Raw genomic sequence first — 15,909 nt, 5'->3', positions numbered from 1 at the left:
CAACTTGGTTAATAAAAATTTTCTCTAAAATCAAGTAATCAATATTTCAGAAAATGGAGATAGGAACAGCTGTATCTAGTGTTGATTCTCTGAGTGCAAAACTGAATCATCTACTGGGCAAAGAGTTTCTATCCTTGCATGAATGCAAATCCCAGATTGATAGACTCTTAGATGCTGTTTCCAATGTGAGAGATGTGTTCCTCCGAGTTGCTGATGCATCACAGGAGCTCTCTGAATCACAACGTTCATGCATCAAGAAGCTCGAGGATGCTGTCTCTGATGCAAATAGGCTGCTCGATAATGTTGTCAGCCGTGCTGATAGGATTCAACCTGGGATGGTTGGAGGCAGTCTCTCAAAAAAGGTGCGTCTCCTCTGTTCCCGTCTCAATGCTTACTCCATTTCTCGAGAGGTTCAGAAACTCAGGTACAAGTTTGATCGTATACTCACTAATACTTGTGGTATTGCTCCTAATAAGCCGATAAGAGAGCCTCAGATGTGTTTATACACGTGTGAGGACTCCTATCACATTGGAAGAGAGGAAGATGTGGAGAAAGTCGTTGGTATGCTGCTTGATCCTTCCAATGATCAGCGTGATGTGTCTTTCGTTTCTATTGTGGGTATTGGAGGCTTGGGCAAAACTATTCTTGCCCGGCTTGTGTACAACAATCCTAGGGTCACCGATGTATTTTCATTGAAGATGTGGATTTGTTTCACTACTCAAGATCAGAAACAGTTAAACATTGATGGGATTCTGCAAAAGATTCTGGCATCAGCCACTCGTCAAAATCACGAGGTTGCCACTCGTCAAAATCACGAGGTTGCCACTCGCCAAAATCATGAGGGTTCCACCATGGATCAGGTGAAAAGCCAACTTCGAGGACAACTAGCCCGCCACAGGTACTTGCTTGTTTTAGATTACGTATGGATTGAGAATCGTGATCAATGGTGTGATTTGGTAAAACACTTGGGTGGAGGTCAAAGGGGAAGTTGTGTCTTGGTGACTACACGTTCAAAACAAACTGCAGAAATTATAGAGGCTGTTCATACGCATATGCTGCAAAGGTTGTCAGAAGAAGATTCATGGCGTTTGTTAAAAACGTTAGCCTTTGGAAGTGAGATCAACACTCCCGATAATTTGGTTGGGGTTCGACAAAAGATTGTTAATAACTGCGCTGGACTCCCCCTTGCAATAAGCGTAGTTGCAAGTCAATTGGGAGATCAAGGCAAGAGTAAGCCGCAATCAGTAGAGGAAATTGGATCAGCCGCTATCACGGAGAGCATGGATGTCATCATGGCCGTGGACCATTATCGTCATCTTGAATCTCCATTAAAGAGTTGCTTCAGTTACTGTTACTTGTTTCCCAAGGATTTTGAGATAGAGAAAGAGAAGTTGAAAAGCCTTTGGATGGCACAAGGCTATATAGTTCCACTGCATGAAGATCAAAGTATAGAAGATGCATGTGAGGAATATTTTTCGATGTTATTGAACAGATATATTTTCCAAGACATAAAATATGATAGATATGGTCAGATCGTGTCATGTAAGATAGATGAAATCATGTATGATATTTCTCAACATGTCGCAGGGAACGAAATGTGTGTAAGAAATACCATTTCTGGCAGGCTTGATAAAGATGTGCGCCATCTATCAGTTATCAAGGAGAATTTTGATGAATACACTTTGGGTAAAACACATATTCATTCATATCTTCATTTAGATTATGATGGTATTCAAGTTTGCAAGGTGAACAAGTCATACCTGGAGTCCTTGGTAGCAAATTGCCTGAACCTGAAGGCATTAGACCTGAGTGGTTTAATTTTTGAAACCTTGCCAGACTCTGTTTGTAAATTGATAGAGTTACGGTATTTAAATATCTCTGGGAATACAGAGATGAAATCTCTCCCAAAGTCAATTACCGAACTACATAATCTACAAACCTTGATCCTAAGGCGGTGCCACACACTGATAGAGTTGCCAGCAGAACTGAGCAAGTTGAATAATCTGAGGTTGTTGGATATCAGGTATTGCTTCAGTTTGACTTGCATGCCTAGGGGCATGGGTGTGCTGACTTACCTTCACAATCTAAGTGATTACATAGTGGGCGGTCAACATTGGAATCAGTTGTTTGATGGGTTGGATGACCTGAAGCCTCTTCACAACCTTAGAGGCTGTCTTAACATCCACATCAGGTGGCCCAAAAATGTCAAATATGTTGTTGAAAAAGACAGTGAACGGGATGGATTATGCTTGGAGAATACGGAGCATCTCAATGCTATTTTGTTTGATTTCATCCATGACGAGGCTGATGGAAGCCTGGGTACTGAGGAAGGAAAAAGATTGATAGAAAAGCTACAACCCCATCATAATTTGAAGTATTTAGAGGTGAAGAAATATCATGGTCTGAGAATGCCCGGTTGGGTAACTCTTCTTTCGAAGCTTGTAGAGCTTCATCTTACAGATTGTAGGGAGCTTACATACCTTCCTTGCCTTGGAAATTTAAGTTGTTTGAAAGTTCTCAGACTTATAATGTTGGCTAATTTGGAGTGTATTGGGATGAATACATCGGTTGATTCCAGTTCCACATTTATGCCGCAATCATCAATTGCAAAATTATCATATCTACCACCACTTGAAACACTTGAGATGAGCAATCTGCCGAAATTGAAAGGATGGAGGAGAGGAGTGGAAGATGATCATCAGTTCCTCAAGGATGGTAGCGACCACAGCAGCAGCAATAAGGCAGAATTGCAATTACCACCATGTTTTTCTGACCTGAAATCTTTGTTCATATGGAACTGTCCAGAGCTGACATGCTTTCCGTCTTGTCCCAAGATGGAAGACCTGACATTACTTAATTTTAATAGCAGAATGCAAATGATTATAAGCTGTGAAAGGGATGTGAACTTAGAAGTGGTCATTCCCTTTGCATCTTCTTCGTCGTGGTCACCTCACCCTGAAAATTCAACTGCACTTGAGAAGGTGACTATATCTAATGTGTCATGGCTTAATTCAGTTCCTGTAGAGGCTTTTCAGTTTGTTGAAAGCCTAGAAGTATGGGGTGACAAGGAACTGGGGAGCCTGGGAGAAGCTGAAAATGTTTTCCGTGGCTGCTCGTCTTCCCTGAGATCCTTGATAATTAGCAATTGCTGTACTCTGCAGAGTATTGTGCCTGGAGGATTGGAGCATCTCACTGCCTTAAAGAAGCTAGAGATAAGGAATTGTGATAACCTCAGGATATCAGAAGAACACCAAGAGGAGGGTGTGAAGTGTATTGGCATCGCCATAAATGACATCCTGCCTTTGCCTTCCAACCATCATTCCCTCCACACATTGACATTGCATGGTCTCCCACAGCTGGCGAATCTACCCAACTGGATGCAGTTCCTGCCCGCCCTTCAATCTCTTGAAATTTCATTTTGCAATCGACTCAAGTCAATGCCGATTTGGATGCCCAATCTCCAATCTCTCACTTATCTTACAGTGTCCGGGTGCTCAAAAAGCCTGGAGAGAAGATGCCAAGATCCCCGGCAGGACCGGCCTTACATTAAACACATCCCGAACATTAAATTTCAAGATTGTTTTTACTAGGGTATGCAGCTGTAAAAATAGATTTATCTCCTTTCCTAATGTCACACTCCAGTTCTTCAACATTCTCCCTTAATTATATAATAACGCATAACTGATGAATGTGCAGATTTTGCTGCTCTCCCTGTATTCATTTACCCTGGATACTCCAGATGTGTCTCTCCTTGCTTTTATGTAAGCATTCTCTGTTTTTTAATGTGCACTTACATCTACTATTGTATTCACCTGCAAGTATTTATTTGTTGTTGCCTGTTCATCAGTCATTACATTAGAATTAGAATTTTGTTTTGATTTATTTATAATTTGTAACTAGTTTAAGTTCCGTGTTAACCTAATTATGAATTACAATGTTAATTTATCGATAATTTTATGTTATATTAATATCGTTCATTACATTAGAATTAGAATTTTGTTTTGATTCATTTATAATTTGTGATTGAACAGTTCGATATGGATGTTGCTCCAAGGTGAAAGCTAATGGAGATATCAGTGAGTCCCTTTGTCAAGAGCTGTAGAAAACATGTTACCCAATCCTGTGGGCTGGTGGTTGATCAAGGAAGCCTCCTCCAATGCTAAAGTCGGTGCCTTAGCAAGAGAGAAGGCGAGTAGAGCATAGCACCAATATGTCAGAATGAGCCCCCTTTGTTGTACCAGGTATTAAACTATTTTTAAGTGTACTGTCCAGTTGTCTTTGTGGCTTTAGCCCGATGAATACCCAGGTCCTCCTGGTGAGGTCTAACTGTTGTGAGAAATTAGAAAACTGCTGCACTTTAGTAGCAAGAGCTTGTCTATTTCATTTACTTATTGCAAACATTTCCTGTAATTGTGATTTATCTGTTATCTACTCAGTTTCCTCCCACTTCAATATTTATAGCAGGATGCTAAATAAAAATTTGAGCCTTTGCGTATTTCTCTTGTTTCTGATTGAAAGGTTTAGGATGATATTAAACGTTGGCCGTGTAACAGTCTTACTTGATATAACTATTATGGCTCGCCGCAATATCTCTCAGGAGTCACTATTGCAATCCTCTAATGACATACATACTAGTATGCTGCTATTAGAGGTAGTTAATTAAATTAGCAAGTGATCTATAATACAGAGAATACGATAAACCGATAATGTCTTGTATAGAGCAATTTGCAATGTTTGGACTTTTGGAGCTTAAAGATTGGTTATGGGTTTCTTAAGTGCCTGTGAACTGTTATGAAATTATGGATGCTTCATTTATATGCTCATCTGGAGAAACAGGAAAATAATTCAAATCCTGATTTACAATACTTCTTTAAAAAAAAAAAAAATTAAAACTAAAGTTACAACACTCCAATTGATATATTATCAATCCTTCATAATTAAAAAACAACACAAATATAATAGAGGTTCAACAAGCTAAACAAAAACATACTAGTTTAATGTAATTCAACATACACTGTAGGGTCTGTGTCTGTGCCTGTGTTTGTGTCTGTCTTTACCCACACACCATTCTCGTCACACGGGAAAAATATGAGATTAGGACAACTCAATATTTCTAATCGAGTTAGTTTAGGAAAAAACTTCCTAAATTCATCCCAGTGGATGGTTAGCTCCGGTAAGTATCTGAGACGTACGGTATGTACATTGCGAAAATAATGCTGCTCCGGATCCAGGTCCAGGTCCGAACGTTGGCCTCCTCTGATGTAGAGTTTCTCCAAGGAACTCTCTGTATCTTTACTAATACTCCATAGAAGAAATGGCAATGTATTCTTTGGGGCAGCATGAAGCTGCAATTTCTTGAGACTCTTTGGAAATCTTGTTGCAGCAGTTGCAAATGGAACAGCAGCAGAACTCCGCACCCAAAGGATTCGTAGAGCTGTGAGCTTCTCCATTGCCAACAGAGTTTCAAAGTCTTGGATAGTAGGAAAATTCATTCTTCTAGTACGGATAGTCAGCTTCATTAGCTCCTTAAGCTTTGATAAGTCACTAAACAATGCCATTCTAGGCGCGTTTTTCTTCTTTTTCTTCTCATTTCCATCAACTCCCACTTGATTTAGATCTTCTGGATTGATTACAAAGCCCTTGAGCACTCGAAGCTTAGTCAATGAAGCAATTCCCCGAGGGATGTGATCAAGTAAGTAGCACTCGGACAAGTCCAAGTGCGTAAGCTCACTCAGTGACTCGATCCCTTCTGAGAGGGACTCCAAGTTGGGACATGCTCGCAGATCCAAAATCTTCAGACTGTCGAGCTTGTATACTGATTCCGGTAGCTCTACGATTCCTGATATCCCTTGTAAGCTTAAACAAGTTAAATGCCCCATGTTTCTCAAACCCTTTAGAACTTCAATATCTTCAACTAGGATATATCTTTTAGGATTATAATCCCAACTACCTAAGTGTAGTACTTTAACATTTTTCTTTTTATTTACCCATTCCAATGTCTCAGCACTGAGGCTGTTCTCCTCTTTGTTGATCACCAATGTGTCATCGAGTTTTGTCTGCTTAGACAATGATATCGATCTTGTTAGTACTCGCTTGAGCTTTGCTGGTTGCTGTTGCTGTTGCTGTTGCTGTTGCAGGTTCATTGCAGACCAAACGCTACACCCATATGTTTCAATTTTCCCAAAGCTGCTAATCTTTTGACGGACTTTAGAGTGAACATTATCATTCATCTTGTAGCTGTTACAGAGCTTTTTGTTTCCAATAATGGTGCGCTCGATGAATTCTTTCTCCACAAACTCGGCCAGTATTTCATTGGCCTCGTGTGGATCATCAATCAAACCCAGAGCAATCCACCAGAAAATCAGCTCTCTTTTCTTTAATTCCATCCCAGCACGAAACAAACACCAACAGGTTAGACATATCATCTTTTCCTTAGTGAGCTTCTCAAACTGATCATCATCAAAAGTGGAAGCTACAAGTTGAGTTGAGTCACCAGTTGGCGACTCGCGAGGTTGCTCGGGCAGACTAGTTTCTGAAGAAGATTGCTTCTTAAATTTCCATTCATTGATTTTCTTAGTGAGGTCTTCGTATTCTGTGGCATTGTCACTGTCAAGCTTGATGAAATTTTGGACTGTAACTTGGATTTTTTCGATAATTTTGGGTATGATAGTTTCAGGGAAAGAGGGTGGAAGTTGAGGATTCTCGAGCTTTTTAAGTAATTCTTCAACCTCTTTCCTTACATTTTTATGAATGTTTTCTTTGTTGGATCGGTTTTTAGCCTCATCAAGCAGGATAGCTAAACTTTTACCATGATTGATGAGGGAATTAATTAGAGAAGTCATGGAGGAAAAAGTAGTATGGTGGTTTGTTGTTGCAAATGCTGTTAATTCAGGTTAACTGGTATTCTACACTCAGTACTAGTTAATCCTGCTAAATGAATACTACTATAGAATCAAGCAAACAAAGTGTACTCTTTATCGGGGTTTTTTTTTTTTTTTTTTTTGACACAACAAAGTGTACTCTTTTTCGGAGTATATTTTTTTTTGACACAACAAAGTGTACTCGCTTGACCGAAATTATAAATTTTTAAATAAGACCGTCCCTACCATGACCACCTTATACGGGTATTTGGCTAAAGAGAAAGAAAAGGTAGTAGATAATTTTTAAATAAGACCGTCCCTACCATGACCACCTTATAAGTATTACTTATGTAGTTATATGCTTATTGGACCATAAAAGTGGTCTTATAAATGTTATGAGAGTAATTTACACAAGAATTACCTCTTAATCTTACATTCTGGTTAACAAGTTGGATCTTTTAACTGTTTATTCTCAGTTTTTTCTTTATTTCTCTCTTTTGGTAAATTCTTCCTTACACCTTCTCTTGTCCCACTCGTAGTCTTGAAACCACTACTTTATTTTATTCTCATACCAACATTTTCACTTTTATCTACTGTAAAAAGCAGAAAAGGTAAAAATCAATCAAAGCGAAAAAATAAAAGACAAAAAAAAAAAAAAAAAGGAGATTATTTAGACATGTTAAAGTGAAGAAATAATAATTAAAGCAAAAATAAACATTGAGTCTCTTTTTTTAGCGAGTTACTTTGGGACTTTTTTTTTTTCCCCTAAAATTGAGTAATGCAAAATACTCCCTCTGTCCAAAACACTTTATTTCACTCTTTATATACAAGTATTAACTTTAACCACAAATATTATAATTATCGTATTAAAATAAATTTATCATAATACATTTTTTCGATCTTATGAAGGTTCTAGTAAAGTTCTTAATATCGACTTTTTATATTTTTTATTTTAACTATATATATTTAAAGTCAAACTAGTTCATTGACATATGTGTCAAATTTGACGGTATTAAGTTTTTCATTTTAACCGACATACAATCTCACTCACACAACATTGCATTATTAAATTATTTTTTAAAACTATGTATCGAAATGATTCTAACAAATACTCACATAAATATGTTTAATAATCTTATTTATAAAATAAACATTAGTCAAAGAGTTAAATATGATCGAATAGTGTAGTCAAAATGGGAACTTTAAAAAAACGAAGGGAGTACTAGCTTAAAGGTTTATGTAATTTGCCTCAGTCTTACCATACACAGCATGAAGTTGCATGGTTCTGTTTGCACAAATCAAACTCTCTTTTAATTTGTTTATTATACTCCATAATATTGTCGGCACTAATTAACTAATGATTAATCATTAATAGTATAAAGTTTTTATCCTTGCATTGTTGTTGAACCTTGCAGCATATAATCCCTTGATTGAATATTCTGTTCAATAAACAAGTTAAAACGTGATATTATACTCATATAAAACAATCCACTCTTAAAATTAAACTAACCTGATTAAATTAGCTTTATTCCTTTGATTGGAAAGAAATAATACATAATTTCAATGAAAAAAAGCTCACAATTAGCTAATATTGTGAAAGATTTATGGAAGACATGGGATATCCGTGCCTTGATACTCATTAGTCTCATTATCCAAATTTTACTTACATCATTAGCACCTGTTCGAAAGCGTAGTTCGAGCAGTTTTCTCATGTTTCTTATTTGGATCCTCTATTTATCCGCTGATGCTATTGCTGTACTCATCATTGGGTTGATATCCAACAACAATGGTCCCCATAATCCTGAGCTACTCGCGTTTTGGGCTCCTTTTCTTCTTTTACATCTTGGTGGTCCGGACACAATCACCGCCTTAGCTCTTGAGGACAACGAGCTCTGGCATCGACATGCTCTTCAGCTGGTCACTCAGGTAATCATCACAGTATATGTGTTTGTTCAGTCATTTCGTCGTAATGATCTGTTAGTACCAACGTTGCTTATGTTCACTAATGGATTTATCAAGTACTTTGAGCGTACTTGTGCTCTATTTTTCGCTAGCTCTGATAGTTTTAGAGACTCCCTTGTGTCTAAACCTGAACCCGGGCCTAACTATGCTAGGCTTATGGAAGAGTATTTTTCTGCTAAGAGTGCTCATATTCCCACTGAGTTCGAAGGTAAAGACATAGAAGGGGTATCAAAGCTATTAGAGGTACGAAAAGATGGTCAAGATTTGCAATCTTCTTCTACAATGGATGGTAATACAGTAACAGGAGGTGATGAGGTGAAGGAAACTGATAATATGGTCAAAGAAGCTCACCGGTTTTATGAGATGTCTAAACCCCTCTTAACAGATGGCTTTTTGAGCTTAAAAGATCGCGATGAAAGTCGCAATTTTTTCTTAGATAAGCGGCATAAGCCTTATGAGGATGTATTTAGGATCATACAGATTGAGCTCAACCTTATCTATGATATCTTCTATACTAAGTTGTGCCTGTTTCAAAATAAAAGAGCATTTGCTCGAGTTTTCTGCTTTTGTTTGGCTCTTGTATCCTTCTTAATTTTCTATTTTGAAGACAGAAGCAAATACCATAATAAGGTTGATGTAGTAGTAACTTTCATATTGCTTGGTGGTGCTATTGCCTTGGATCTATCGACTGCTCTTATCTTCGTGTTGTCAGATTGGTGGGTCATTTTATGCTATAAAGATTATGCGAGCAAAAACTGCCTACAATCGTTCATGTTGATGATCCTTAGATGGTCAAAATGGGCTAGACCACGCAATCATAAAAGATGGTCTAGTTCCATCTCAAAATACAATTTACTAAAACGTTGCTTCAGAAAACCCCCTGCATTTTTCAACCTACTGTACTTGTTTAAAATAAAGGAAATCAGGGATGTTTTAGTTGGGTTCCTCTATGTCGAAGGGGAGAAGTTTGAGGAGCAGTACATCAAGTCTGTAATCGAAGGGCTGAAGTCCAAAGCTAGCCAAGCAAATGAGATGGCGGTAGCAAAGGAGGTATGTTCTGCTAGAGGGAATTTGGTTCTGCAGAATGATTATTACCTCGCTTCAGAGTGCTTAAGCCCTTGGACCGTAGAGGTTGATTATGATGAAAGTCTGTTGATTTGGCACCTCGCTACTGATATCTGCTACTGGACTACTACAAGTGATGGTAATGGTGCTGATTCAGAATCAAAAGATCGTATATTCAGCAAGACACTGGCAGATTACATGGTATATGTTTTACTCAGGCAGCAGAAGATGGTGTCTGCGCAAGTTGGTATGTCAGAGACTCGGTTTGAAGATACTTGTGCAGAGGTTAAGAAGTTCATGAATAATAAGTGCATCAGCATCAGTTGGCTTGCAGATCCCTGGTGGAAGGTTAAGAGGTTCATGTTCGTGTCAAGCCAAACCAAGAGTCCTTCAGAACAAGCAGAAGCTGAATTCTTCAAGGAGTTCAGTAAGAAGGTGCTTGAAGTAAGGGCAGATGTTCAGCCGTTAAAAGCAAAGGGTGATAAAAGTAAATCAGTACTCTTTGATGCATGTCGTCTTGCCAAGCAATTGGAATTGTTTGGAGAAAAGCAGTGGGATATAACTAGTAAGGTTTGGGTGGAACTGCTGTGTTATGCTGCTGTTCGCTGCTCACCAAGATCGCATATTGCACGACTATGCAAAGGTGGAGAGCTCATAACGTTAGTGTGGCTGTTAATGACTCATCTTGGCTTAGGGGAGCGCTTCCTGCAAAATCAGGGGTTCGGATGGACTAAACTTATTATTCACAAATGATCCTGTTTGCTTAATTGTGTTGTGTGATCTGTTTATGCAAGAATGAAATGCAGAGCTTCAAATGTCATTTTATTTGTTAATTTTAGTTTATTCTATGCTACTTAAACACTCACCAGCCAGTATACTATGGCATCTGTTGAAATTACTTTGAGTATTCGACTGTTGAGAATACTATGACTCAGTTATAACTCATTGTATATGCTTTGTATTCAGTATTCTCAAGGTTACATGCTCTTATGAGTATAAAATAATGAAACCTTTTCTATTGTCCTAAATACTTTTAGTATGACTACTGATTATGTTTTTCTATGATAAATGGAATGAACCTGCTGATAAAACTAACATCTTAGAACTCAATCATCCTTCATTTAGTTAAAAGTTCCTAAAGGTTCAAAATTGAAATAGTGAGCTTCAATCCCACAAGGACATGAATTTAGGATAAATTTCATTTTCATTAATTCTACAAAACGCGTTATAAATGGACCTTCAGCATGGAAAGTTCACACAAATCTTAATTTCAGTCTCTTTGCTACTCGATGTTTCACTACTAAACTGTGCACAATTACCGTGGAACCATCCAACATGGCCTTAAACGGTCATTTTACCCGTTCACAAGTTGTAGCGATTTCGTAAGCTAAAGACTACCACGGACATTTATGATAATATATAATGATTATATATGGTTTCAAACGGCATTATATGACCTTGAGATGTATCCATTGGGTTCTCAAGGCTTTTCACCACGGGGCCCAAAACCTCAAAATTTTCTCAAAAAGCGTGGATTATAACCTTCAATTTTGTAATTTTGGACCCTTTTTCGCTCGAAAATAAAATTGCCGAGATGTTTACCATGGTGCCTAATACCTTCCAGGAGTCCAATTGGGTCGGTGGAACCACCCAATTCAATATGCAATTAAGGGTAATTAGTGATTTCGTAAATTCAAGCCTACCACGGACATTTATGACAGTACAACATATAATGGTCATATATGGTTTCAAACGAAATTATATGACCCAGAGATGTATCCATTAGGGTCTCAAGGCTTTTCGCCACCGACCCCGAAATCTCAAAATTTTCTCAAAAAGCGTGGATTATAGCCTTCAATTTTGTAATTTTTTGACCTTTTTTTCGCCCGGAAATGAAAATTAACGAGATGTTTATCATGGTTCCTAACACCCTCCCGGAGTTCAATTGGTTCAGTGGAACCATCCAATATGGCCTTAAACGGTCATTTTACCCGTTCACAAGTTGTAGCGATTTCGTAAACTCAAGACTACCACAGACGTTTATGACAATATATAATGATTATATATGGTTTCAAACGACATTATATGAACCCGAGATATATCCCTTAGAGTCTCAAATCTTTTCGTCACCGGAGCCCGAAACCTCAAAATTTACTCAAAAAGCGTGGATTATAGCCTTCAATTTTATAATTTTTTTACTTTTTTTCGCCCAAAATAAAAATTGCCGAGATATTTACCATGGTCCCTAACACCCTCCAGGAGTCCAATTAGATCAGTGGAATCATCCAATATCGCCTTAAACGGTCATTTTACCCGTTCAAAAGTTGTAGCGATTTCGTAAACTCAAGCCTAATACCACGGACATTTATGACAACATATAATGATCATATATGATTTCAAACGACATTATATGATCCTGAGATGTATCCCTTAGGTTCTCAAAGCTTGTCGTCATCGGAGCCCGAAACCTTAAAATTTACTCAAAAAGCGTGGATTAGCTTTCAATTTTGTAATTTTTTGACCTTTTTTCGCCTGGAAATAAAAATTGTCGAGATGTTTACCATGGTCCCTAACACCCACTAGGAGTCCAATTGGGTTAGTGGAACCATCCAATATGGCCTTAAACGGTCATTTTACCCGTTCACAAGTTGTAGCGATCGATTTCGTAAACTCAAGAATACCACGGACGTTTATGACAATATATATAATGATTATATATGGTTTCAAACGGCATTATATGACCCCGAGATGTATCCATTGGGTTCTCAAGGCTTTTCGCCACGGGGCCCCAAAACCTCAAAATTTTCTCAAAAAGCTAGCGTGGATATAACCTTCAATTGTGTAATTTTAAACCTTTTTTCGCTCGAAAATAAAAATTGCCGAGATGTTTACCATGGTCCCTAATACCCTCAAGGAGTCCAATTGGGTTGGTGGAACCACCCAATATGCAATTAAACGGTAATTTTACCCATTCACAACATGTAGTTATTTTGTAAACGCAACTCAAGCCTACCACAGACATTTATGACAACATATAATGATCATATATAGTTTCAAACGACATTAAATGACCCCGAGATGTATCCCTTAGGGTCTCAAAGATTTTCGTCACCGGGGCCCGAAACCTCAAAATTTACTCAAAAACCGTGGATTATAGCCTTCAATTTTGTAATTTTTTGACCTTTTTTCGCCCGGAAACAAAAATTGCCGATATGTTTATTATAGTCCCTTACACCCTCCAGGAGTCTAATTGGGTCAGTGGAACCATCCAATATGGCCTTAAACTATCATTTTACCCGTTCACAAGATGTAGCGATTTCATTAACTCAAGACTAGCACAGACGTTTATGACAACATATAATGATTATTTATGGTATCAAACGGCATTATATGACCTCGAGATGTATCCATTGGGGTCTCAAAACTTTTCGCCACGGGGCCCTGAAACCTCAAAATTTTCTCAAGAAGCGTGGATTATAACCTTCAATTTTGTAATTTTGGACCTTTTTTCACTCGAAAATAAAAATTGCCGAAATGTTTACCATGGTCCCAAATATTTTCCAGGAGTCCAATTGGGTCGGTGGAACCACCCGGTATGCAATTAAACGGTAATTTTACCCGTTCACAACATGTAGTGATTTCGTGAACTCAAGCCTACCAAGGACATTTATGACAACATATAATGATGATATAAGGTTTTAAATGACATTAAATCACCTAAAGATGTATCCCTTAGGGTCTCAAAACTTTTTGTCTCCGTGGCCCGAAACCTTAAAATTTACTCAAAAAACATGGATTATAGCCTTCAATTTTGTTATTTTTTTTACTTTTTTTTCGCCCCGGAAATATAAATAACCGAGATGTTTACTATGGTCCCTAACACCCTCTAGGAGTCCAATTGGGTCGGTGGAACCACCCAATATGCAATTAAACGGTAATTTACCCTTTCACAACATAGAGTGATTTCTTAAACTCAAGCTTACCACGGACATTTATGACTACATATAATGGTCATATATGGTTTCAAACGGCATCATATGACCCCGAGATGTATCTCTTAGGGTCTCAAAGCTTTTCGTCACCGGAGCCCGAAACCTCAAAATTTACTCAAAAAACGCAGATTATAGCCTTCAATTTTGTAATATTTTGACCTTTTTATGCCCGGAAATAAAAATTGCCGAGATGTTTACCATGGTTCTTAACACCCTCCAGGAGTCCAATTGGGTCGGTGGAACCATCCAATATGGCCTTAAACGGTCATTTTACCCGTTCACAAGTTGTAGCGATTTCGTAAACTCAAAACTACCACAGACATTTATGAAAATATATAATGATTATATATGGTTTCAAACGGCATTATATGAGCCTAATATGTATCCATTGGGGTCTCAAGGCTTTTTGCCACCGGGCCCCGAAACCTCAAAATTTTCTCAAGAAGCATGGATTATAGCCTTCAATTTTGTAATTTTGGACCTTTTTTGCCCGAAAATAAAAATTGCCAAGATGTTTATCATGGTCCCTAATACCCTCCAGGAGTCTAATTGGGTCGGTGGAACCACCCAATATGCAATTAAACGATAATTTTACCCGTTCACAACATGTAGTGATTTCGTAAATTTATGCCTACATCGGACATTTATGACAACATATAATGATCATATATGGTTTCAAACGGCATTATATGACCCCCGAGATGTATCCTTAGGGTCTCAAAGCTTTTCGTCACCGGAACCCGAAACCTGAAAATTTACTCAAAAAGCGTGGATTTAGTGCCTTCAATTTTGTAATTTTTTGACCTTTTTATGCCCGGAAATAAAAATTGCCGAGATGTTTACCATGGTTCTTAACACCCTCCAGGAGTCCAACTGGGTCGGTGGAACCATCCAATATGGCCTTAAACGGTCATTTTACCCGTTCACAAGATGTAGCGATTTCGTAAACTTAAGACTACCACAGACGTTTATGACAATATGTAATGATTATATATGGTTTCGAACGACATTATATGACCCCGAGATGTATCCATTGGGGTTTCAAGTCTTTCACAACGGGCCCCGATACCTCAAAATTTCCTCAAAACGCATGGATTATAGCCTTCAATTTTGTAATGTTTTTTTTACCTCTTTTCGGCCGGAAATAAAATTTACCGGGATGTTTACTATGGTCCCTAATACCCTCCGGGAGTATAAATGGGGGTTAGGATGGTGTAAAAAGTGGCTGGTTGGTTAACCCTTCTCCCAAATATCGTACATCTTAAACTAATTAGTTGTTCGGAATAGGAGTACTTGGCATGTCTGGGAAACTTGCGTGAATTGAAATTCATTCATCTTTTTAATTTAGCAAAGCTGGTGTACACAGGAGTAGATGATCCTTCACGGGCAAATTCCATTTGTCATTTGTATGTTTCTTCATTTATGCCTTAATTTTCACTATTCATCATCAGTAATTCCATCATATTGGAGATTGAACCCTAATTTTTGGCTTATTTGATTAATTTTTATAAGAATATTATGCGTTTAAATTGCAATTTAGAAATTGTGAAATGATATAATTAAACCTGAATATGAATGTCTTTGAATCACAAAAACACATTTTGCTTGAATACTTAAGTTCATTTAATTGAGTTTTCTAGTACTTCGTATTATCTTATTTCATTGTTGGTTTTAAACACTTAACTAGCAAATTTACTTAATAATCAACTAACCAAAATTTTTGGTGCAAATAATTGTAAAGTAGATAAAAACCAAAAAATACTCTTGTTGAATGACATTTGTGAATCAGGGCAGCTACAATAGTTACATACTCTTAGTTACAATGTAAAGTAGATAAAACCAAAAATACTTGATAGAGTACAATAATTGACTGGCCCAAACTGCACATGAAGAATCCATTAGCAAAGCTGGAAGACAAACACATAATAGCTATCAAAAATTCACGAGATATTTTTTTTTTAAGACAGTACAGTTTAAAAGTCTACAAAAACGCGTTATGATTTATGAATAATGGACCCTCAGCATGAAAA

At 37.6% G+C, this 15,909-nt stretch overlaps 3 protein-coding genes across 3 annotated transcripts; 2 read left to right on the top strand and 1 right to left on the bottom strand.

Moving 5' to 3' along the window:
* Positions 1-823: 823 nt before the first annotated feature.
* LOC145606781 (putative disease resistance protein RGA1) lies at positions 824-4,495 on the top strand. The gene is made up of 3 exons (XM_081662612.1): positions 824-3,591; positions 3,697-3,761; positions 4,032-4,495. The coding sequence occupies exon 1, from the start codon at positions 852-854 to the stop codon at positions 3,588-3,590; it is 2,739 nt and encodes a 912-aa protein (XP_081518738.1). The 5' UTR covers positions 824-851; the 3' UTR covers position 3,591; positions 3,697-3,761; positions 4,032-4,495.
* A 499-nt stretch (positions 4,496-4,994) lies between these two features.
* On the bottom strand, positions 4,995-6,842 carry LOC145607589 (uncharacterized). Its single transcript, XM_081663193.1, has one exon. The coding sequence runs from the start codon at positions 6,840-6,842 to the stop codon at positions 4,995-4,997; it is 1,848 nt and encodes a 615-aa protein (XP_081519319.1).
* A 1,581-nt stretch (positions 6,843-8,423) lies between these two features.
* Positions 8,424-10,640, top strand: LOC145607588 (uncharacterized). Its single transcript, XM_081663192.1, has one exon. It carries the CDS (start codon positions 8,424-8,426, stop codon positions 10,638-10,640), a length of 2,217 nt encoding a protein of 738 aa, XP_081519318.1.
* Positions 10,641-15,909: the final 5,269 nt, after the last annotated feature.

Source organism: Chenopodium album, chromosome 23 (assembly GCF_948465745.1).
Source record: "Chenopodium album chromosome 23, dcCheAlbu1.1, whole genome shotgun sequence".
Taxonomy (NCBI): Eukaryota; Viridiplantae; Streptophyta; class Magnoliopsida; order Caryophyllales; family Amaranthaceae; genus Chenopodium; species Chenopodium album.
Note: the sequence above shows the minus strand (reverse complement) of the source record. Positions and strands in the feature narration are given on the sequence as shown.

Bases quoted from the DNA above. Each gene is read 5' to 3' on its own strand.
- LOC145606781 (XM_081662612.1), top strand. From the start codon at position 852: ATGGATCAGGTGAAAAGCCAACTTCGAGGACAACTAGCCCGCCACAGG.
- LOC145607589 (XM_081663193.1), bottom strand. From the start codon at position 6,842: ATGACTTCTCTAATTAATTCCCTCATCAATCATGGTAAAAGTTTAGCT.
- LOC145607588 (XM_081663192.1), top strand. From the start codon at position 8,424: ATGAAAAAAAGCTCACAATTAGCTAATATTGTGAAAGATTTATGGAAG.